The following is a 26,021-nucleotide window of genomic DNA, read 5'->3' as shown; positions in this document are numbered from 1 at the left end:
AGATTCTACTGCTTATAGAATGTTATCAAAAAAGTTATCTTTGGCTTTAGTGGAAGACTAGCATAGATCCTAGAGTTCTGCTTGTCTCATGAACGTTTGTTACTTGAAAGGTCAGGAGGGAACTTGAAGAAAGTAGTATCAGTAACAAATGCCATTTTTACCCTCAAAAATTGCATGTAGTCGATAAGTTTGTTTGGATTGTAAATTGGAGCATTTATCATGTTTGATTCTGGGATGTAGGTGATGTCTAAAATGTTTTGAGTTTACATAGGTGAATGTTAACACAGACGAACACACACACACACATGCACACACAGAGACAGAACCAGATTTGAATATGAGGTCAGGGATACCAGACAGTGAGGGTCAGTTAAAAAAAAGGAGACACAGAGAATATTGAGAAGGGTTAACAGCAATGTCAGAGAAACAGGAGAGTTAGGGAAGGGGATGAACTGAGTAGATGAACCAAAGGAATCCTCACAGATAGGAAACTGAGCAATTATTTAGTATTACACTCTTATTTAATAATGTGTATATAAGGTTCAGGGAGGTTAAATGATTTTTTCAAAATCACACAGGGACTTTTTTGAGGTCATACAAAGGAAGTCAGGGAGGTAAGAGAAAGTTTAGAAGTCAGGGTTTCAGGGGAAATAAGAAGTGAAGTATGAGTCCCCAGGACAGTAGGAGGCACCTTTAATTATCTGGTACACAATTTGTATGAGGAAGAGATTTGTCAGTTGAAAGAGAGGAAGTCACTGCAGAGTGTTGAGAGAAAGGGTTTCTGAAATGAGAGATCAAACATCAGCCGAAAGTCAGAAGTCCTCTGTCAGTGGAATGCTGCTCCTGCTACTTGTATTGCTAGCAGTTCTCTTCCCAGGTGGTGACAATCAGGAAGGTAAGCCTAGTTGAGTCAGCTCCTGATCTGGTGCAGAGGGTCTCCCTGAAAGCAGGCTGCACTTGCCCAGGTGCACCTGGCCTCTGAGGACCTACCCCCTCTTGACTCTAGATGTCTTCCATTATGTGGAGGTGGGACTCAGCCTGAGGTCCTGAGGCTCTCAGATGTGTCAGTTGTTATGTTTCTGCAGACCCTGGGATCTTATTTCCTGCATCTTTTCAATATGCATGATTTCTCTTTCCCTACTGCTTCTCCCTATCTTTTCACCATGTTTTTTTTCCTTTTTTCACAGCCTCCCAGCATCCGACCTCATTCTATATCATCCAAATCACATCCTTTGCCAATAGCACCTGGACACGACATCGAGGCTCAGGCTGGCTGGATGATCTGCAGATTCATGGTTGGAACAGTGACACAGGCACCGCCATATTCCTGAAGCCCTGGTCTAAGGGCAATTTCAGTGATGCAGAGATATCTGATTTGGTGGAGCTATTTCGGGTCTATGACTTTTCGTTCACTCGAGAAATGCAGGCCCATGTCAGTGAGTTCCAGTTGGAATGTAAGTCCAATCCTCAGACCTCGGGGATTCTCAGTTACTAGTTTTCTCTTGTGAGAGAAATGCTCCCTCTGGTCCTTTCTTCTTTCCCCTTCTTTACCAGATGTGAGCACAGTCTTCTGTAGAGTAGGCTCCCTCTATGACTCCACACATCCACAAAGTGTCCTCAACTCTGGCTGCTTCTGCATTTGTCATAGTTGAAGACTGCTTTGTGATCAGCCCCTGGTTTAACTTGATCCTTACTTTGCTACCAGGTGCTTGAGTGACCTACATTGTGACTCCTCCTTTTATCCATTCGTTCAGCCTTCTGTCCACATGACCCTCTGATTCCCTCTAGAATGCTGTGCTGGTGACTGCATTGCATCCTTCCTTGTCCGGTACCTCACCTTTACCCTCTTACCCACCATGCACTTTACCATGCTCTTGATCCATTTATGACAGGCAACCCTCTCTCCATTGCTCTACTTTCTGGAAGTGTCTAAATGGTATAACTATTTTGGTTCATTTCATCATATTCCAGACTTTTATATTAATTTATAAAATTTGTTCTAATTAGTTATCCCTGGCAGTAGAGTGCATTTAGACACATTGTACACAAATGGAGCACAACTTCTCCTTCCTCTGGCTGAACATGATGCAGAGTCACACCAGTGGTAGTGTAATCATACATGTATATAGGGTAATAATGTCCATCTATTTCACCATCCTTCCCATTCCCATATCCCCTCCCCTCCCCTCACTTCCCTCTGCACAATCCAAAGTCCCTTCATTCCCCACTTCCCCATTATGGGTCAGCATTCGCAGAGCAGAGAAAACATTCGACCTTTGATGTTTAGGTTTTCATATTGCAGACTTTTATCCTCACCCAAATCCCAAACCTGGGTGCTTCTCACCTCTCTTTATTCCTTGTTTATTGTTTATAACTTTTCTCTGTTTTCCTTCTGCACAGACCCCTTTGAGATCCAGGGCATAGCAGGCTGTGAGCTGCACTCTGGGGGAGCCATCCTGAGCTTCTTGAGGGGAGCTTTAGGAGGACGGGATTTTGTGAGCTTCAGGAATTCTTCATGTGTGCCTGCCCCAGAAGGTGGCAGCAGGGCACAGCTAGTATGCACACTGCTCAGACCATATGGAGACATCTTCCAAATTGTGGAGAAGCTGCTGTATGAAACCTGCCCCCGGTATCTCCTGGGTGTTCTGGAAGCGGGGAAGGCAGATCTGCAGAGACAAGGTTAGTCTCTTTTGTTTCATTATCCACCACCTCTTCTAGGCCCAAACTGGTGGGTTTCTCAGTCACTGTGCTATCGGTTAGTGTCATAATGTGACACCATCCCTGCCCCTTCCTGTCCCAGTGAAGCCCAAGGCCTGGCTGTCCAGTGGTTCCAGTCCTGGACCTGGCCGTCTGCTGCTGGTGTGCCATGTCTCTGGATTCTACCCACAGCCCGTGTGGGTGATGTGGATGCGGGGTGAGCAGGAGCAGCAGGGCACTCAGAGAGGTGACTTCCTGCCCAACGCTGATGGGACGTGGTATCTCAGAGCAACCCTGGATGTGGCAGCTGGGGAGGCAGCTGGCCTAGCCTGCAGGGTGAAGCACAGCAGCCTAGGAGGGCAGGACCTCGTCCTCTACTGGGGTGAGAAAGGGTTGGGTCCCAGATGGGAGATAGGGGGAGATGGTGCTCAAGAATAGAGGGACGGTAGAAAGATGGTGTGATGGGGAGGGAGGGGGAGAGGAAGAAGAAGAGAAAGAGAAAGAGGTAGAGAAAGGGAGGGAGAAGAGGAGTAGGAGGAGGAGGAGGAGGTAAGAACATGCAGAGAATGAAGTACATGGTAGCTGTAGCTGGGTGAAGGAAAACCGGGAGATGATGGTCTGACTTTTGAATTAACATCCCATATCCTCTTTCAACTGGCAGGACGCTCCATATCCATCGTTGTGATCATTTTGGCAGTTATAGTGTTCTGTTTGATCATTTCATTGGGTCTTGTATTATGGTTTTTTCGGCATTGGTAAGTTTTTATTTTCTTCATTTTTCTTTTCCCTGTACCCTCTCATTCTTTCCACCATTTACTCTATATAGAGCACATTTGCCTCCATCTTTCTATCAGAACGTTCCTCTTAACTCTCGTCTTCTGTGTGGAGCTAGTTAAAAAAAAAATGTAGTAATATTCATATAACATAAAACTTACCATCTTTACCATTTTTTTAAGTCCACTTGCACAATTACCAGTAGCCATCTCCAGGATCTTTTCCTCCTGCAAAATGGAAACTCACTTCTCTTCAAAACAACATCAACAAAAAAGCAAAAACTCACTATTCCCTCCCTTCTCAAGGTCCTGTAACCAGTCTACCTTCTGTCTCTGTGAGTTTCTATTTTCTCTGTGCCTCATGTACACAGCTTCCTGCAATACTTGTCTTTTCGTGGCTGGCCCTTTTCACTTAGCAATATGTCCTCAAGTTTCACCCATGCTGTGGTAGGTGTCGGAGTGTCCTTTCTTCTTGAGGGAGGAAGTGATATCTCATTGCATGTATAATAATCCACATTTTGTTTATCCATTTATTTATAGTTGGGCTACTTCCACATTTTGTTCTTGTGAATAATAATATTAAAATAACTGTCACTTTCAATTAAGTTAGCCACAACATATGTAAGATATGTTTATGTCCCCAATAAATCTTCTGGCAGGAAGGATGTATGTCCGCTTCAATTAAAATAAACATTTTTCTCACATTTGAACATAATAAAAAGATACTCAATTTCCATATTCTGTCAGTCAGATTGATTCTTAATGTTTCTAAAAATTGGATACTAACATTAATTGATGTTTAAGAAACATCTTTACTGGATTTAAAAGTCTAAAAATTATTTTCTTCTGATTCAGGTATTTAGAGAAGCCCTGGGTGAATAAAATATAACATTATTTAGTAAATATAATTATTTCTTTTTAAAAATTGATTTGCAGTACTTTGTATATTCTAGTTAATAACCATTGGCTTTGCATGCATTGCAAATAATCTGCTCTCAGATCTGCAATTTTCATTTACATTCATCGTATGTTCTGAAATAAAATTTTAAGTTTAATTAAAAAAAATAACTGTCATTTTGAACAATGAATGTGGCTATGTCCATAACTTTTGTAGAGCTAGTTTTTGGTCATTCTTTTGACAGGTCTTACCAGGAAATCTGTCGACCCTCATCGTGTCTTCTCTCCCATTTGGAATAAAGTCCTGAGAAGTCAGAAATTTCAGATGTTAGCTCAGCAGTCAATCTGGTGACATTTCATCCAGTAATCATTGATTTTAAACAAATAATAGTTCTTGTAGCTTCGAAGATAATCACAATTGAAAATAATCAAAAACTGTCTATTTTAAGATGGTATCAGTGGTAGATTTCATCATTTATTAGGTATATATTTCACACTTCTTGTAATTATGTAAGTTTGGTAAATTGTGTTTTTCAAGTATTTTGTACAAGTTATTCAATGTGCCTAATTTATTGCTAACAGCCTGTTCATCTCTTTTTATTATTACTGTATTAATAATTATTTACCGTTTTATCTGGTATTGAAATTTTTTTCTCATTCTCTATTTGTGTGTGTGTGTGTGTGTGTGTGTGTGTGTGTGTGTGTGGTTCTGGGAATTGAACTACTCAGAGCCTTGTGCACGCTGGGCAAGTACCCACTGCTGAGTCACACTCCCAGCTAACTCTAACTGTTGTTCTTTTTTTCTCTTATTCTGAGCAAGGGTGTATCAACTCATAAAGTTTTCACAGAACTAACTTTCGGCATTGTGGATTGTTTCTATGATCTCATCATTTTCTTTGTTATTTTTGTCCTCCTACATTCCTTGGGTTTAATGTGCTTTCATAATTTTTTTTTCTAATTTCTTGATGCTCTTGCTTAAGTTACTTATTTTCAGCCATTATTTTCTCATATGAGCTTTAATGCTAAAGATTTCCTTGAAGCAAGGCTTTAGTGCAAATCGGAAAGTTTCATGTGCTGCGCTACCTTTGTCAGTTCCAAGTGTCTTCTAATGTCTGCTTTTGGACACATTAGGTATTCAAAATGTGTATTTCAGAATTTCTAGATGGGGGAATTTTAATTAGTTGCATTTTAATCATTAGTTTTTAACTTAATTTGATTGTGTTGGGGAAACATTTCATATGCTTTTAGATATCAGAATTTTATGTTGCTTCACAAACATTGTTTTGACAATGAATGTTCCATATTTACTTGAAAAGAATTTTTTTTGTTGTTTGTTTTTTGATTTTTTTTTTTTTTTGTGGTGCTGGGGATTGAACTCAGGGCCTTGTGATTGTGATGCAAGAATGTATATTTTTCTATTTTAAAAGTTTTGAATTCTAAATGTGTCATTAGGTCCTATTTATTAAAATGTTTAAATCTTAGTGATTTTTTATTGTTCACAGAAGTTAATTAAAAATTCTGCACCAAATTGAGCATTTTAAATATCTCTTTATGTGCCATATTTTTGCTTTATAACTTAGAGAATGCATCATCACATGCCCACATGTTAGAAATGTTCTATGTTCCTTGTGATGAATTTATTGGTTCATCTGTAATAATGCTTGTTTGCCTATAAGGTGACTATCTAAAATTAGTGTTGCATACCAGGTTCCTAGTGTTTTTGTAGAATATATTTTTCCATCTCTTTAATTTCTAAATCTTTGGTTTAATTACATGTGTGATATTTCACTGTGTAGATATCTCACTCTCACGTGTATAATGTAGGTATATTGCTTTCTAGTCACTTTGACAATTTTTTACTTTTAATTATTTAGACTATTCATGAACTGATATATTTGGTTTTAAATATACTATACTCTGGTCTGAAGGGGTTGCACACATGTAGTCACAGTGACTAGGGGGCTGAAGCAGGATGATTGCAAGATCAAGACCAGACTCAGCAACTTAACTTGGTGAAAGTGAGACTCTGTCTAAACAAGTAAATAAATAAATAAATAAATAAGGGGGCTAAGGATGTGAGTCAGTGGTTAAGTGCCCTTGGGTTCAATTCTCATTTTGTATAAATAAATAAACTATCTTACCATCTACCATTTTGTGATTGTTTCCCTCTTTTTCTGTTCCTTTTCTCCCTCCCTTGTGTTCTGCCTATTTTGGTTTAAGGTTTTTTTTTTGTTGTTGTTGTTTTGTTTTTTTTTGTACTGGAAATCAAACCCAGGGGTACTTAACTACTGAGCCACATCTCCAGCCCCTTTTAGTGTATTTTATTAGAGAGCTGAGTTGCTTATGGGCCTTGCTAAATTGCTGAGGCTGGCTTTAAAATTGACTTCCTCCTGCCTCAGCCTCCCGAGCCTCTGGGATTACAGGTGTATGCCAACACACCCAACTGGATTAAGTATTTTCAACTACAGCATTTTCTCATTTCTTGGTTTATTGATTTTATGATCTTTTAACATTTTTTAATTGATCATCTTAGCAAGTTTTACATAATCCTACACATTAAATTTTAATAGAAATTAATATTCTAGTGCTTCTTGACTTCCTGTTAGCTCAGTGACAGAACAATTTAATTCCATTTATCCTTCATCTGACTATGTGTTATGGTTACTAGATATTTAAATTTTTGTCGTACATTAATTTAAAAATATAAATAAATTTTAAATACAGCAAAGAGTAAATATTTATTTTGATTTATTTGCCCTTTCAATTATTCAGACTTATAGGGTTTGAGACTCGCAATGCTTATTGCTTTTTATCAGATCAGGGAGTGAAATTATTCAAATTTGGATTTTATTCACTTATTAGGTCTGCTCTATTTATTTTTCCTACTCATGATTCACTTTATTCCTAGAGCATAGGGATTGAGGATGTAAGGTTTTTAGGGTCTAAAACATCCAGTATGAGTATGCAACCTCATACTGGAGGTATTTACTGCTGTGTGTCTTCCAATACACAGGCTCCAAATTCTAGTGTTTGTCTCCTGGGCCCCATGGCTCTGTGGAATGTTCTGCTCAGTCTCTCCCCTCTGAGCTATGCATCTGGAATTCATAGACACCTTAGATGAAGAAATGTGATTCCAGATGCCAGGCTTACCTCTCAGGATTTCTCTCCTTTTCTTTCTTAGATCATGGACCTCACTGTCTTGATGACTCTTAGATATTTCTAAATAGATGGTAGTTTTCAAAGTCTATCTTTACTAGTTGTACTCAGCAAGATTGTTTTCCCTAAATAATATCAATCACCATGGCCAAATGCGAAATTTTAAGGGTTATTGTAAGTCAATAACATAGGGCTAAAAAATGTCCCTGGGTTCAATCCCCAATAGGGAACAGAAAAAACAAGAAAAAAAAAAAAAAAAAAACTACACATATGTGAGTGAGGCGATGGATATATTACGATTGTATTAATTTTTTCTTTTTAAAATATTTTTAATTGTAGATTGATACAATACCTTTATTTTACAAACCCAGTACCTCAGTAGCAAGTGCTCCACCACTGAGCTACAACCCCAGCCCATCAATAAATTAATTAATGTAATTTTAAAATTCCAAAATGCATTTATGTATTGAAATGATTCATTGTACTCCATAAGTAATACAACTATTATTTAAGTCAAACAAAATACTTTTGTAAAATTTGGTGGGTTATCCTGCAAAAACTAAAATTTATTAGGATCAAGACTTTGAAAGTTTAAAGACTTAGTCATCAAAAAGGCAGATGAAACTGATCAGTGCATGACATCAGCACCTTCGGTACATTACATATTACAAGGCTGACATCGTTGTTTCCTCAAGTTATTGATCTCATTTGTGATGAGTAGTAGCAGTTCTAGTGATATAGGAGCTTGTGTTTGTTAAATGTTTTTTCTGTGATTTTTACTGATTTCCTCACTTGATCATCACAATGACTCTGTGAAGTTTTCATTTCACAGATGTGGATGCAAAAAATCCTGGAATTGGGCTTCCCGTCCTAGTTATACCTACATAGACAAGATGACTTAGTTAGTATTATTTTAATTCCTGTAGAAAGTTTCTCACATATATTAAAACAGGGATAGAGATGCCTGTAGAGCTTGAAGTCAGGTCAAGACTTGGGGAATGAGTGTGCATGAGAAAGTTAGGGAAATGGATAAACAGAACCTGGAGATGTCACTGATAGGGCGAGGTGAAAAGGTAACTTACAGATTTTATAAAACCCAGGAAAAATCCAAAGTAGAAAATAAATATACATTAGTCCTCCCAAATACAAATAAATCATGAATACATTAAAAATTAGAAAAGAAGACTACAATCTTATTACAGAAATCCAAATATTATATGTGGATACTCCCTAACCCAAGACATGAAGTTTAATGTGGGCCGGCTTTTGTGTCCACTTCCATCAAGAAGAATATGGAAAGGGAAAAATAACAACTTTATAGCGAATTAACCTAGCATCTAGAACCTTCACCAAGTGATCAAGTTTAACATCACCAGTGATAAGTCATGGGTGTCACGGGCTTATGAGGTGACAGATGAGAGAGTAGGCATATGGTATTCTCCCTTCCATCCCACACCCCAAGACAACTGTGAAAGAAACATCAGACTAACCTAAAATGATGGACATTATACAACATCTGACCAATACTGTTTGCAATTATCAAGGTCATGAAAACTGAAGAGGAGAAACTCAGATCAGAGAGGACTAAAGAGAAACAAACTAAATGGAAACTTGGAGCAGATGCTAATGTTAATGTCTTAGTTTTAACAAATTTACCAGGTATTGGAGATATAATCTTAGCAGAAACTTGGTGAGAGGTATAGGGCAAATCTATATATTCTCTTTATGCCATTTCTTGAAATCTAAAATTATTCTAAAATTTAAAGAAATTAAAAAGTAGTAAGTCTAAACAAAAGAGAGGGGGAAGAGAAGAGAGAAGAAAGTGAAGAGAGATATAGAGACAGAGAGAAAGAGAGATCAGGAAAGAGAGGTCAGGAATTTCTAATGTATATTAACTGATAATGTGACCAACACACTTACATGCCACATGAAGTGGCACTTAGGCTACAGAGATGTATTCTAAGATATAAATTCAGAACAATGCAAATAAAAACCCTGGAGTGGAAGAAATAGAAAGGAAAATTTAAACCACAAAGAGAAGTACATCATGTTCAATTAACCAGGTATGAGAAATTTAAAAGCTGAAATTCAGTAGTAAATCTGTCAATGAAATATTTCACACTGGGTAGCTTCATGAACCTCTTGAATTGTGCCACCTGTCTTGGCACAATTGAGTGGAGCAGTGGTACTCACGGTAATGAGAAGCCAGCTTTATGTGATAGTAACTGCATCCTCTAGTGTACTTCACTAATAGTGCAAGGAATAAAGGAACTATGATCTTTAGTCATTGAATATAAAGTGTCACAGGGCGGGTAGTGTGGATGGAAAAGAGTAGGATATTGTGATGGACCCTTCAGAGTCCTCAGATGAAGCAGTCTGTCACTGTGCAGGTGTGTTGGGTCCCCTCCTTGAGCAGTGTCTATCTTGAAGATTTATATATAAGGGGATGGCCTGGCTGCTTTGTGGGTCGGATGCATATGTATCATAATAAATCAAGATAATGTGGATAAAAATTCAAAAGACCCTGCATCTTACAGAAGAAAAAGTAGGTCCAAATCTTCAACATGTCGGCTTAGGATCAGACTTCCTCAACAGGACTCCCATAGCACAAGAAATAAAAGCAAGAATCAACAACTGGGATAGATTCAAACTAAAAAGCTTTCTCTCAGCAAAGGAAACTATCAGTCATGTGAAGAGAGAGCCTACAGAGTGGGAGAAAATCTTGGCCACTCATACTTCAGATAGAGCACTAATTTCCGGAATATATAAAGAACTCAAAAAACTCTACACCAAGAATACAAATAACCCAATCAACAAATGGGCTAAGGAAATGAACAGACACTTCACAGAAGAAGATGTACAAGCAATCAACAGATATATGAAAAAATGTTCAACATCTCTAGTAATAAGAGAAATGCAAATCAAAACTACCCTAAGATTCCATCTCACCCCAATTAGAATGGTGATTATCAAGGACACAAGCAACAATAGGTGTTGGCGAGGATGTGGGGAAAAAGGTACACTCATACATTGCTGGTGGGGTTGCAAATTAGTGTAGCCACTCTGGAAGCAGTATGGAGATTCCCCAGAAAGCTTGGAATGGAACCACCATTTGACCCAGCTATCCCATGCCTCAGCCTAAACCCAAAGGACTTAAAATCAGCATACTACAGAGATACAGCCACATCAATGTTCATAGCTGCTCAATTCACAATAGCCAGATTGTGGAACCAACCTAGATGTCCTTCAATTGATGAATGGATAAAGAAACTGTGGTATATATATACAATGGACTATTACTCCACCATAAAGAATGATAAAATTATGGCATTTGCAGGCAAATGGATGAAATTGGAGAATATCATGCTAAGTGAGATAAGCCAATCTCAAAAAACCAAAGGACGAATGATCTCGCTGATAAGCGGATGATGACACATAATGGGGGGTGGGAGGGGTTAGTGTTAGGATTAGGGTTAGGGTTAGGGTTAGGGAGGGGGGCAAGAATGGAGGAAGGAAGGACTGTATAGAGGGAAAAGAGGGGTGGGAGGGGTGAGGGGAAGGGAAAAAATAACAGAATGAATCAAACAACATTACCCTATGTAAATTTATGATTACACAAATGGTATGCCTTTATTCCATGTACAAATAGAGAAACAACATGTATCCCATTTGTTTACAATTAAAAAAAAGTTATCATTTTGAGCTTAAATGCTGAAAACGTATTTTTCCTAATTGAATTCAATTCAATTCTGTACTGGTCATCACAGAACAGGACATTTCAATCATGTAAGTAGATCTATGAGACAGCACTACCATAAGACAGTACTTTTCAACAGTAACTGGTAAAAGATTTCTCCCCGAAGTTTAATTCTGGTAGTTTTGTTGTTTTAGTTTTTCCACTTAAGTCTTCAATCCATTTTGAATTGACATTTTTATCTAGTGTGAGATAAGAGATGAATTTATTTCTTTTGCATACAGAGGTGCAGTGTTCTGATTACCATTTGTTGAGGAGATGATTCTCTTTTCCCATTGCAAATTCTTGGCACTCTTGTCAAAAATCAGCTAACCATAAACATGTGAACTCATTATTGGTTTCTCTATTACATTAAAACTGTAGATCACTTAGGAAAACGACATTTTAACAAAATTAATTCTTCCAGTTCATGAACATGGGATGCTGTTTCATTTGTCTATCTGAATTGTTTTCATCTAAGTTTGATAATTTTCAGTCCTCCTTCTTTAGTTAAGTTTATTCCTAGGTATTTTGTTCCTTTTGTTGGGGCTATAAAAGGAGTTGTTCACTTAATTTCCTATTTGGATAGTGCATTCTTTATATATAGAAACACTACTGATTTTTGTATGTTGATTTTGTACCCTGCATCCTCACTGAATTTGTTTATTTAATGAGATATCATCCCTGCCCAATAGAATGACTATTATCAGCCTGGCAAGGTGGAATACTCCTGTAATTCTAGTGTCTCAGGAGTCTGAGACAGAAGGATTTCAAGTTTAAGGCCAGTTTTAAATTAGTGAGATCGCAAATACAAAATAAAAATGGGGTGAGGATGCAGCTCAGTGGTATCACACCCATGGGTTCAATACCTAGTACTGAAAAAAAACCCACTATTTTCAAGAAGACAAAAAAGATAAAGATGTTGGTTATGAGGGGAAGAGAGAAAACTTGTACATTGTTGTTAAGAATGTAACTTGGTGCAACCATTGTGGAAAACAGTATGAAGTTTTCTCAAAGAAGTAAAAATAGAAGTGCCACTTCTGAATATGTATCTGAAGGAAATAAAATCACTATCGCAAAGACATATCAGCACTATGATGCTCATTGTTGGATTATTCACAAAAGTCAAGATAAAAAGTAGTTTTAACATTCAATAATGGATGAATAGAAAGTATGAGAGCTATACATACATAAATACATAATGCCCTTATATAGAATGGAATATTTTTCAGCCTTAAGAAAGAAGAAAATTGTGCCATTTGTACCAACTCAGATGAACCTTAAGGGCATTAAACAAAGTGAAACAATCCAGAAACACAAAAATACTACATGATCCCACTTATATGTGGAATCTAAAATGTCCAACTCAAGGAAACATGGTGGTTTCCAGGGGTTGGGAGAAGGTGAAAATTAAGAGATGTTGGTTATGTAAGGTAAGTTCTGGGTATCTAATGTTTGGCATAATTGACAATGCTATATCTTATACTTAAACTTTGCTAATAGAGCAAATTTTAAATGTTCTCATCTCAAAAAAAAAAAAAGAATAATAGATAGCTGTTAGGTGTTGGAAATGTTAGTTACTGTGGTTCGTGGTGATCATTTCATAGTGTATACATATATCAAAACATTATGCTGTATACATTAATTATATTTGATTTTATTTGCCAAATGTACCTCAGTAAAGCTGAAAAGGAAAAAAATACATATGCATTAATATTAAAGGAATGTAAATAGACACAAACCAGAAAAGAAGTACCTAAGCAATGTTCATCTTTCATGGGAATAAGACAAAAGAGAAACAAAAATCTTAGTTGAATTGTATGAAGAAGTTAGTATCAGAAGGAACATTTTCTTACATTCTTACAAATGTACTAAAATATACTATTTTAAATCAATTGTAAGTGATTTTTCCTCCATTATTTCCTTATTTAGGAAGAGTGATCTGTCCAAAGCCACATCTTGTAATGTGGTTCTAGAGAATTTTCCAGTTTGGGGAACACAAGGGGATCTGTGAAGGAGACTGGGAGGGCCCAAAGAATAGGTAGGAGGGGGAATTTTGTTTTGAAAATGTTCTGTTCCACACTAGTATAGTTAGTAAAAAATGTGGGTAGGCAATGATGCAATATGGCCAAACAAGGAAGAAATAATTGTACCATGTAATGTTCCAAAAGTGAAAGTTAATGTTAGACATTTTTCCTTTTGGAATTTATCTTCTGCATGATTTTAGTTAAGAAGAAACCTCATTAATGATTTTGTTAATTATTGTTGGTTTGTTAGCAGAGATTATTTCTTTCTATTTTGCTTAGTTCTTGGCATAAAAGTGTGAATTCTATAATCTCAAAATTGAAAACTAGCAAGTGGTGGTTATCTTCACCCATATGACAGTACAATTTCTTGTAATTTTTTTGTTTTATTTTGTAAGTGATCTTAATTTTTTTAATCACTATAGTTATTTGTAGCATTGATGTTTTGTTTATGTCATTTCAATATTTTTACTATATTGCATTTTGTAGTTTAGTATATATATTCTCTTGAATATCTAGTCATGTCTACAGATTATAATGGTTTTATACAATCAAGGTAGAGTTGGATAGCAATTTAAAATTTTAAAATAATTTGTAGGAAATGAGAAATGTTGCACATAAATAATCTGGACACTCACCTCAAAAAAAAAGTAAAGGAAACATGGAGTAGATTAAAAATTGTAGAAGAAAGAAAACAAGTATAAATGCAATATTACTTGAATGGATTAAGTCAATCATGTAACAGAAGCTACCAAATAATCATAAGTTGTATTTATTTATTTAATTTATTCTTTTTATATACACATGACAGTAGAGTATATTTTGACATATTATACATATATTGAAAAAGTATAACTTGTTCCAATTATGATTCCATTATTGTGGTTGTATATGATGCAAAGGTATACTGGTTATGTACTCAATATTATAAGGATAGGAAAGATATACCCGTTTCATTCTACTGTCTTTTCTACTCCCATCCTCCCTCCCTTCCCTTCATTCCCCTTTGTCTAGTCCAATGAACTTCTAATCTTTCTCTCCCTTGTTGTGAGTTAGCATCCATATATCAGAGAGAACATTTTGCCTTTGGATTTTGGGGACTGGCTTGTTTCACTTAGCACAATTTTCTCCAGTTCCGTCCATTTACTGGCAAATGCCACAATTTCATTCTTCAAAAACAATTTTATTCTACAATAGAATACAATAAAATAAATTGTATTTTTAAAAAAGTTAATAAAATATGAAAGTAAACTGTAGAATGATGGATAAATATAATGCTTATACATTGAGATTTTAAAAGTGACTTTTAATGGATGCAGTAATGAGTAATTCATGAAATAACTTTGTACAGCTTTATATTGGTGACTTGAAATCAAAATGAGATGAAAATTTTATTGAAAATTAAAAAGAATGAAAATGACACCCAAAGAAGGAAAGAACCCTAAATATATAGCAGTTTACAAAAAATTGATCCTGAAGTCAATGTTATAACTAATTCAAAAGATCCTAGGTTCTTCTGTGATGGACAGTTTCAGAGAGTTGAATGCTATAGTTGAAGTCACTGTATGAGACAAGAATCAATCTCACATGAAAATTCAAAAACCTGACAAAACTCCTGGAAGATAAGCAAAGCACAGAAATAAAGATCAAGCAAACAAATAAGCCTGACACCCAATAGCTATTATCTAATTTCATTTATGAATTTATGTATATTAAATTCAGATGTATCACATACTTCTGGTAAAAAGCAGATATGCAAGAATAATTGAACATTAGAAAAATCCATTAACATAGTTGCCTATGTAAAGAATTAAAAGGAAGAAATAAACCATCTGATTATTTCCATACATAACTTATAAAGTCCTCAATAGAAATAACCTATTGATGGAGAAAATTACTTTAATTCTCTGGAATAAAAAGGATATTCCTTATATATCTTTAACCTAAATTATGGTAAATATTCTTAAATATTAAAATGAAGATTAACATTAAATTTAGGAAGAAAACAGGAGTGTTCTTGTCAGTCAGTAAATAATAATAAGGGGCATAAAGAAAGGAGAAATCATCATTATTAGAAGATAATATGATTTATTAATACAACAAATTAACCCTGGAAACCTGAAAGAATTTAGTTATATGGGTAGACAGAAAAAAATTTACATACTAAATAAATATAGGAATACTATGGCAGAATTTCCCATTGAGTCTATTTATTGAAAGTGATATCCAGCAGTAAAATAAAATTAAAGGAACGAAAGAAGAAAACAAAAAATCTTTATTGGCATAAAATCATGTAAAATGAAAGTGAATTTATGATGAATTATTTATAATATATAAAGATATAAAATAAATACAAGTGTTAAATTTTGTTAATTTGTTCCTTTCATTTACTTAAAACCTCTTGCTATTATTAATACAGGATATATTTTCTGTTTATTTAGATCTTTAACTTATCTTTTATAGTTTTCAGCATACACATCTTACATATTTTTCATTGAACTTCTTATGTATTTTATTATTTTAAGCTTATGTGAATTAAATCAGTTCCCTAATTTCACTTTTGCAAAGATGTATTGTTACTAGATAAGAATATAGTTAATTTTGGAATATTTATCTTGTATCCTGGAAGAAAGTTATTGGACCATCCCACTTCAGAATTTCCATTTAGTTTGTTTTTTATTAACATAAGATATTTGTACATATTTATGGGGTATAGTGTGATAATTCGCTACTTGTATAAAAAGTGTAATCAAAGCAGTTAGCTTTACCATACCCTGAAATTTTTGTTATTTCTTTGTCTTGGGAAATTTCTAATTTTTCTCTTCTGGCTCTTTTTAAAATGTACCGTTTTCACAATGTCCTTTAATCTTAAACATGGGCTTTGTTTTTGAATGTACTTCATAGGAGCTTTGTCATCATTCTGGGCGATGTCAAAGGCAGTTTCTATTGACTTCTTTTTCTTCTACCTGTATATTATCCTGCTTCCCTCTTTCTTTTAACACCTCTTTTATTGTTGCTGAGAAATATATTTAGGATCACATAATATGATTGCTCCATAGTTATAGTGATAGGTCTGTGCATCCTTGGGTGTATTTAGTGTGTCTCCTTCATTAATGTTTTATAAGGTGACACCACCACAATCTGAAGTTGCTATTGTCTCTTAATTTAAAAAGAGATTCCTTTTTTTCTTTTTAACCTGATTTCTTACAGATCAACATTTCTGCACGTGTCAACATAGATTTGTGGTCTTATAATTTGTCAGAGGTTGTGCTCAAGCACTTTGAGCTGCTAAGGCTTCCACCATTTGTCAGCAGATTTTTGTTTTGGTTGGAGAATCCACTACAAACTTGCAGGAGATGTTCTTATAATTGTGCTTACTCAGGTTCAATGTTTTTCAAAAACAAACATTCTCAATTTATTGTATCACTTTGATTCCTTTACAGAGCCTCAGTGTGATTGCTTTTGTGTCTAGTTTTTTCACTATTTCGGGAAAGGAGGATTAGCCAAGTTCCTCAGTCTGCCAGTCTGGAAGTTCCCCATCTAGGGAACTCAAAGGGTCAGATTTGTCTGCATGTTCCCAAAATGCATTATGAATATTTCTAAAAGGATTCCCTGATAATTTAATGTCAAGCCCAGATCCTAAAACTTCATCAGAGGCCTCATTGGATGCTCAAAAGGGCCCTTGAGATCTACTTAGTGACTTTTTGGCACAAATGAGGTATTTAGCTTTATCTCACATCTGTCTAATATGGTAGTAGGGAGAAGGAAGACCCTTGCCACCCAGAGGTTACCCAAGAGATTATTTCTCTAAATATGATAGTTGGCAAACACATAGGACCCCAGCACTCAACAAATTAATATACATATTACTGGGTTTGAGAATTGAAGATGCTATAGGCTGCCATGGGTAGATGGCAAACCTGAACTCATTGCTTAATGTAAACACAATATAACTTTTAGTAGAATATTTTATGGAATTCAATGAATTATAATGTCTAAACTTATCTTTTGCTCAGAATTTTCAACAAAAGACAGCTAAAACAAAAACATATTTTAATAACAGTTGAGAAATATTGATGTGAAATATATGTGAATTGTGTCCTTTTCAGTTCCTAAGATGGAAGATGCCTCCTGTATTTGCTGGGCTTTACCTGAATTGTGTTTTCTTTTCTAGGTTAACTCTTAATTTGCCCTTGGACCCAGGTCTTTTATTGTGCTCTCAGAATAATTCCTTGACCCATGCGATCTGATGTACTTCTCTTCTCTTTTGTTATCATAACATATGTACTTCTCAATTCATTATTTGTGATAATTCTGTTTACATGTTCTTTTTATATTTGTCTTTCTCTGCTAAATTCTATCAGAACCTCCCCACTCTTAATTTGAACTACCATTTTATTTTCAGTTCTCAGTACGATGCCTGGCATATAGTAAGTACTCAATACATATTTACTTAATGATTAAAATACTGAATAAATAACCATATTGCAAGATACTTGAACGTTTTCTAAAGCACAAATAATAATACTATTAAATAGAGTTAAAAATATAATTTGAAAGAGATGGAAAAATTTATAAAAATCTGAATTTCTTTCTCTTTCATTGTTTTTAATTTTTAAATTTTTACTTATTTATTTTAATTTGTTGATTCTTTTTAGTTATACATGATTTCAGATTCCATTTTGATCTAAATATGCAAACATGGAATATATCTTATTCTAGTTAGAGTACCACTCTTATGGATGTACATGGTGGTGGGGTTCACTGTGTTGTTTTCATACAGTGAAAATTATGTCAGATTTATTCTACCATCTTTCCTTAGCTTATCCCCTCCCCCTTCCCTCCATTACCCATTTTCTAATCTACTGCACTTCTTTTCCTCCCTTCATCCTTGTCCCTCTTATTGTGGGTTAGCTTCCACATATTAGAGAAAACATTCCACCTTTGGTTTTTGTGATTGGCTTGCTTAACTTAGCATGATAGTATCCAGATCCATTTATTTGCTAGCAAATGTCATAAAGTCATTTTCTTTATGGATGGGTAATACTCCATTGTGTACATATACCACATTTTCTTTATCCATTTATCTATTGAAGGGCGCTTTGGTTGGTTCCATAGCTTAGCCATTGTGAATTGAGCTGAGCTACTGTAAACACTGATGTGTGGCTGTGTCACTGTAATATGCTAATTGTAAATCCTTTGGATATATACCGAGGAGTGGGATAACTGGGTCAAATGGTGGTTCTATTCCAAGTTTTTTGAAGAATCTACATACTGCTTTCCAGAGTGGTTGCACCAATTTCCCACACTCATAAATTGCTGGTGACACTGCAAATTGGTGCAACCACTCTGGTAAGCAGTATGGAGAATCATCAAAAATTTGGACTAGAAGTCTACATTACTTTCTGTGGCACCATGTGCTTAGGGGGTTGGAACTCATAGCTCTCTCCTGCAATACCCCTATGCCATGAACTATTCAAATTATTCTGAGTATAGCCTGAATCCCAAAACAAAAGGGATATGGAACATACTCCTATTGGTATTCTTTAGCAAAAATATGCAGATTCCTATGCACTAATATTTTTCAGGGAAAGTTCAATATGTTAAATTATCTTGAACTATGGGATATCTACTATCAAAGTGAGAACAGGGTTAGACTGGCCATCCCTTCCCAAAGAATGCATGTCTACATGAGTCTTTTGGGATGAACAAAGTCAGGGAGGACATTCATATTTTGACCTAGGAAGAAAACATAGGATTTTAGGACAATTTTTATGATCATAGCTATATCTAGGACATTGAATGAAAAGTGATTAGTAACATTTAAGCTATGCATTTTATTTTCTGTGATACTTTAGTTGATTTTTTTAAGGTTTAGAGTTTGTGTTACCATTAGTTTTTTATGTGATTTATTAAATTACCTAATTACTTAAATTAAATACATTTGAGAGATGTCATTGGAGAATGCTCTTAAGATATTGAGTTCATATAGAAGTTCAACCAATCCCATTCCTTGGATAGGAAAACTGAGCAGATTTCTTAGTGAAAGTTCATAACTCCATGTTGGATATTTGCCAGTTATCCCACAGGGTTCTATGACTACTTATCCAGTGATCACTTACCCAAAACTCTTACCTCAAACAAGACACTGAGACTGCCTTCCTTTGTTGGGTTCTGTCTCCTTCTCTATGATAGTCTGCTTATCTAGAGGTGGGCCATTAGAGTCCAGAGAAGAAGGTGGAATTTTTTTTTTATTAGACCATTTTAGTGATGAATAGTATTTGAGTTACTTTTGAAAAAATTATATAGACAAGGGGAAGGTAGAATTTTAAGGAATTGTTTGAAGCAGTAAATGTTGAAAGGCAGGTTTTCAGTAAGTGTTGAAAGTCAAGTCCACAGGGAACAACCCCTGTGAGAATAAAGAAGTTCAAGTATAGTCCTTCCAGTTTCTGGTGCAGTGTATTTAGTGAAGGTGTATTTCTCATGTTTCACATTTGAATGGACTTTCCCCTTGACTTAGATTTTTGGTCACAGAAATTCTCAAACCCCTGATGTGATTCAAGTTAACTTCTTTCACTCCATATCTAATTTTTCTCATAATGCAAATTATGCTTCCTGAATGCAGATTTCTTTCTGTCCATTAATTATGTTAAATCTCTTCTTGGCTTGGGTATCACCTCCATAAAGAGCCCTTTCCTGATTAGTAAGTAATGCAGTAGACCCTACCTCATTCACATATAATTCCAATATTCTTATTTTGAATACTTAATTTTCTAGAAATTACCTTGATTTTATGTATTTATTGCGTTTCCTATTTAAATGTATCCTGAATTTTCTTCATCTTAGTCAAAGTTGTATTCTCTTGCCTAGATTATAGTCTAATATGTTGGGAAATTGAATATGTATATTACAAATAAATACAAAATTGTATAAAAAAATAATATTAAAGTTTTACTTACCAGAAGAGCTTTCAGTGGGCTGGGGGCGGGGCTCAGTGGTAGAGCATTTTCCTGGCATACATGAAGCTCTATGTTTCATTCCCAGTCCCACACACACACACACAAAAAAAAAAAAAAAAAGAAAAGAAAAACTATATCGAAGAGTTCTTAGTAATACTAACTTCTATCTGATGGGCCTTAGAAATTCAGGTACTGCTATGTCTCCAAAGTGATGCTGTCACCAGAAGATGTAGATAGAGCATTGATATATATTGTTTAAAGATGGTAAAATGTTCATTCCATGTTCCCTTTTTTTATCAGGGTTATTATCTTTCTGTGTATGGCAAGATGCAAAAATACAGACATGAATTTAGGAAGGAGAAAGATCCCTCAGCACTTTATCCAAGTCCTCTGTACTAAAAGTGGCTATCTTCATTTCACATAAAATGCTACTTTGGGGTTCCCTACCTCTCTACTTTGATGAGTCCCAGGGAATCTCCTAGGGAAACGTGATTGTTGTGTTGTGTGATTTTGAGGAACATTTAGGTTCCTGAACAAAATAACTTAATGCATTCTAAAATGCCTCTGACAAGATATTGCAGTAGATAATTAGGTACAGTTTGGGCAAAGCAGAAATACACCTCCTGAGGGAGATGGATCTGCATATTCTACATGCATGCGTTCTTTCTTCTCTTAAAATAGAAAAAATTGATTAAAAATTCATATTCCCTTTGTGATTCAGAGTGTAAACACCACTGCCAAAAATGTAACTCAAATTACTGACCCCTTTATCAGTAAGATAGTAATAATCACATAATGAACATAATGAACATCAACTCAATTATTAAACCAAATAAGAGAAGTACCTCTTTTATGATTAAGACTGATTAAATAATAAAAGTAATGTGAGTGGTACCTCAGTAGCCCATTGTTATAGTTTGGATGTGAGGTGTTCCCCCAAAACCTCATGTGTGAGACAATACATGAAAGGTTCAGAAGAGAAATGATTGGGTTATGAGAGTCTTAACCCAATCAGTCAATTAATACCCTGGCAGGATTAGCTGAGTGGTAACTGACGGCAGGTAGGGTGTGGCTGGAGGAGGTGGGTTATTGGGGGCATGCTTTGAGGTACGTATTTTCTATCTGATGAGTAGAGTCTCTCTTTGCTTCCTGAACATCAGGTTAGCCATGTTCCTCCATCACTCTCTTTGGCCAGGATGTTCTATCTCCTCTGGAGTCCTGAGGAATAGAGCTAACTGTCTATGAACTGAGACCTCTGAAACTGTGAGCCCTTATATTGAATTTTCCTCCTCTAAAATTATTCTGGTGGTCTTTTATTCACAGCAGCAAAAAAGCCAACTAAAACACCCAAACACAATTCTACATATCTTATATATAAACTGGTCTAATCCTTACAAGAATTCTAATAATTTACCTTTATTCCATTTTAGAAATGAGGAGGTAATCATATAACTAGTATTGTTCCAAAATTGCTGCTTTAAATAGTGTACTACTCAGTCAAGAATAATTATTGGAAGCCTATTGTATTAGTCAGCTTCCTAGTAGTATAAGAAAATAGTTGAGATAACCAACTCACAAAGAGATAAGGTTTGGTTTGGCACATAGTTATTGACATTTCAGTCCATCATTTGTTGACTTCATTACTTTTGGGCCTGTGATGAGGCAGAATGTCATGCCAGGAGCACATGGTACAAAAATTTGCTCATCTAATGGTGGCTGGGAAGCAAAGAGAGAAAGGAAGAGAACAGCATTCCGTGATCCCCTTTTAGGGTGTGTCCCCTGTGACCTATGATCTCTTATTAGACTCTACCTTTTAAAGCTTCCCACATCTTTCATGAGTGCCAAGCTGAGGACCAAGGTTTTAACACATAGGCCTCTGGGGGACATTCTACATCCAAATTGTAGCACTTATCAAGTTACAGAGGCTATTATAGGCAAAGAAATAAAGCGGAAACTCAAGAGAGGTATACTCTATCTTCACAGAGCTTACATTAATAGTGGAGGGGAAGGAGAAGAAAACATAAGTAAAATATTCTATGTAAGGTGATGACATAGGCAATAGTTAAGAGCTGAATCAGAGAAGAAAGAAAAATTATTGAAAAGATTGTGGACAGATGAGCCACTCTGAGAAGGTGACATTTGACAAGAGACCTCAAAGCAAGAGCAAGAAACAAGCTATTAGTGTCCACACTAAGGAACTAGAAGTGAAATGACATTATACTGGAACTTTTCTAAAAAGCATGAAAGTTACAATAACTGATTTTGAGTAAGTGATGCAGAACATGGTAGGAGATGAAGCTGGTGAGTTGACAGGTCTTTAGGAAATTTGTAGGTCAATGCACAGGGATTGACAGTCATTGAAGGACTCAGATAAGTGTGTGGCAAAGGAGATGAGTTCTTAGAGGTAGAGAGCAGAATAGTGGTTTCCAGGATTTGGAGGAGGAAATGGGGAGACAGTGTTCAAAGGGACAAGTTCTGGGCATATGTGATACATCACAGTGTCTGTAACTCAAGACTGCAACGCGCACTGAAAATCTGCTGAGAGTAAGTCTTATTCGTTCTTACCACACACAAAAGTACAGACACACAATAGTATCACTAATAATAATTAACAAGGAGGGTAGAAACTTTGGGAAGCAATGGATACCTGTATGACCTTAATGGTGGTTATGATATCACAGGTTCAAACAAGTACTCAAACTCACTGAGTCATATACAAGTTGTGCAAGAATTTCTCATGTCAGTGGTACCTCAACATACAAGCGAAAAAAAAAAAAAAAAGATGAGTTCTTATACACAGTATCACCTAGCCTCACCATTTGTGACTTCAAAATGAGGCATGATTATATTTACACCAAAATTACTGTGACCCCAATCTCCTTAATATGCTTTAGAACAAACTCAGCAGCACTAAATATTTTACCTGTGCTCATATCCCAGTCTTTCAGCAAGAGTTACGAGTAACACCTGCTTTGTGTTTTACTCTCCAGTGCATGCTTTTGTTTGCCAACTCTCTGTTGCCCACAATGCTGCTTACAGCAGCCTCCTAGCTGATGGTATGCATGGTGAGAAGTTGATATCTGTACTGGAGGTTGTTACCACTGCTTTCTCTCAATGCTTCTGAGCAGTTCTTAGGTGCTGTAATGTAGAGATATTCCATAGAGAGGCACAGGGTATGTATTACTCCTCAGTCCTTTGCTTCTTCTGATGGCGATTCAAAGAGCAGTTTTGCTTGTGTTTAGTCTCCTGGAGCTTCTTGAATAGAGTAGCATTCACTTTTGACTCATTTTTGTCTTGAGATTCAATAAAGAATTTCCTTGCCTCTCTTTCTTCAAGTTCAGTTGGCTGGACATCTTCCTTTATATCAATAAATGAAATCACACAACTTGCAAAGGATTTCTGTAAACTCAATTTGAACTAAGCATGTTTAGTAGATCTAAAAATATTTTCAATTCTTAAAAATATTCCCCAAACATGAGTAGATACACCTTTATTTGCCACTAAATAGCATACATGTACCCCACCACCCAGGTTCTTCATTCAAAGGTAAAAGAAAAATTTCCTTAGGAGAGGGCGTTGGTTCCATTTCATGTGTCAAAAAATTTAGGCTACCAAAAGTCTTCAAACAAATAATAACAATTATTTTAAATATATGAAATTAAAGTATTTAGTGTCAAAGCATATGGATTTAGAATGTAGGAGTGCATGTTTAATTTTTATCAATTTTAGTAAATAGAAATTTTATATACATACATCATACTATTATTTCAGGTTCATTTAGATTCATGTGTGTTAGTAGGCAAGAATAAATACGGGTCTTGTAATAAGACAAGTAATCACAAATAAAGAATACTTTGAAAAAATAATAAGATGTTCTTAACCAGCAATGATTATCTACATAATAATCAAGTGACCCCCAAAAATCCCACAGTTAATCATCATGGAGAGTCCCTATTGAGCAGAACACACCCACTGGTACCAACCCCACAGGAGGAAGTCCTAGATTTCTGTCTTCTGCATCTTGGTGTCAGGGTTGTCAAGAAAAACACAACATAAACATTGGATCAGGCAGTGTTTTATTGATATAAATGAGGCAAAACGAGGTCAACTTCAATAGGTATGTCAGTCCCCCATGATCAGTGGGTCCTTCCTGGCAGCTAAGGCACAGCAATCAGATGGCACACACCCCTCTTGTGATGCAGCAGAGGGCCCTGGGTCTCTCCCCTTTGAAGTATGAAATACTGAAAACTGGAGATACTCTTGAGAGTCATCAACGCACAGGCTCAAACAGAAGAAAGGAACCCACACTGAGTTTTATATTTGAAAAGACATACCTACACAAAGCCAAAAGCCAAGCACAGGCAGTATGAGCTTGATGTAATCAACTTTCATCACTGCTCTAACTAAAAGACCTGACACAAACAATTTTAGAGGAGAAAATGTTTATTTGAGGGCTTATGGTTTCAGGGGTCTCAGTCCATAGATAGCCTGTTCCATTCCTCGGGGCTTGAGGGGAGGCAGGACATCATTGCAGAAAAGTGTGGCAGAGGGAAACAGCTCACATGATGATCCGATATCAGAGAGAAAGTCTCCACTTGCCAGAAACAAAATATATACTCCAAAGCCATGCCCCCAATGAACACCTGCTCCAGCCACACCCTGCCTTCAGTTACCACTCAGCTAACCCTGCCAGGGTATTAATTGACTGATTGGGTTAAGACTCTCATAACCCAATCATTTCTCTTCTGGACCTTCTTGCATTGTCTCACACATGAGGTTTTGGGGGACATCTCACATCCAGGCCATAGCAGAGCTCTTTATCTCTTGGAAAGAATGTATTTCAGGTCCAGAGATCATTATTCTAAAAAGTGCTTTCATTATTGCTTTATAGGTACACATAATAGCAGGGTTCATTTTGATGAAATCATAAATGCACATAAGGTAATATGCTCATTTTCATTTCCTAGTACTTCCCCTTCTTCCTCCCCCTGATTGCTATATTCTACTGGTGTTCCTTCTATTTCGAATTGTTTTTAGTTGGTGCATTACAGTTGTATATAAAAGTAGAGTTCTTTCTGTTGTATTCATTCATGCACACAGAATAATTTGGTCCATTTCATTCTGCAGTTACTTCCTTTTTCCACCCATCTCCTTTCTCTACTTCACTGTTCTCTTTTTATTTTCATGGAATCCCCTAATTTTATTCCAGATTTCTTTCTTGCTTCTGTGTATGAGAGAACACATTTTGCCCTTGACTTTCTTAATCTGGCTTATTTCATTTAGTATGTCTCAAGTTCTCCCATTTACCAGAAAATGACATAATTTCATTCTTATTTATGGCAGAGTGAAATGCAATTGTGTATATATGCTATATTTTCTTTCTTTATTCATTCATCTGTTGGCAGGCACAGTTTGAAATCATAACTTGACCATTGTGGATTGCACTGCTATAAACATTGGTGTGCATGTGCCACTACAGTATGCTGGTTTTTGTTCCTTTGAATAAAGACCAAGAAGTGGATTAGCAGGATCATGCGGTTGTTCTATTCTTAGTCTTTTGAAGACTCTCCATATTGCCAAAACTCATTCTTAATTGGCCAAGTGTGTACCATGTGTACTAGACTTTCTTTCCTAATGATTCTTCCCCAACTCTAGTCTGACCACTGAAGCAGCAGATTAAGCATATCAAATCCAGTAGGACCCCTACCCAACTGGATTTGGAGGTAGATTTGTGCCCTACGACACCCCTAAAAAATTTGTATGGATGCTGTTTGCTCATGAA

At 36.0% G+C, this 26,021-nt stretch overlaps 1 protein-coding gene across 1 annotated transcript; it reads left to right on the top strand.

The window, feature by feature from the left end:
- Window positions 1-791: 791 nt before the first annotated feature.
- On the top strand, window positions 792-4,850 carry LOC124992612 (T-cell surface glycoprotein CD1b-like). The gene is made up of 6 exons (XM_047563637.1): window positions 792-895; window positions 1,188-1,454; window positions 2,401-2,679; window positions 2,801-3,079; window positions 3,359-3,452; window positions 4,613-4,850. Exons 1-6 carry the CDS (start codon window positions 835-837, stop codon window positions 4,665-4,667), a joined length of 1,035 nt encoding a protein of 344 aa, XP_047419593.1. The 5' UTR covers window positions 792-834; the 3' UTR covers window positions 4,668-4,850.
- The last annotated feature ends 21,171 nt before the right edge of the window (window positions 4,851-26,021 follow it).

The sequence above is a fragment of the Sciurus carolinensis genome, chromosome 1 (genome assembly GCF_902686445.1).
Source record: "Sciurus carolinensis chromosome 1, mSciCar1.2, whole genome shotgun sequence".
NCBI classification, from domain to species: domain Eukaryota; kingdom Metazoa; phylum Chordata; class Mammalia; order Rodentia; family Sciuridae; genus Sciurus; species Sciurus carolinensis.
The sequence above is the reverse complement of the archived record's forward strand: the minus strand, read 5'-3'. Positions and strand labels throughout refer to the sequence as shown.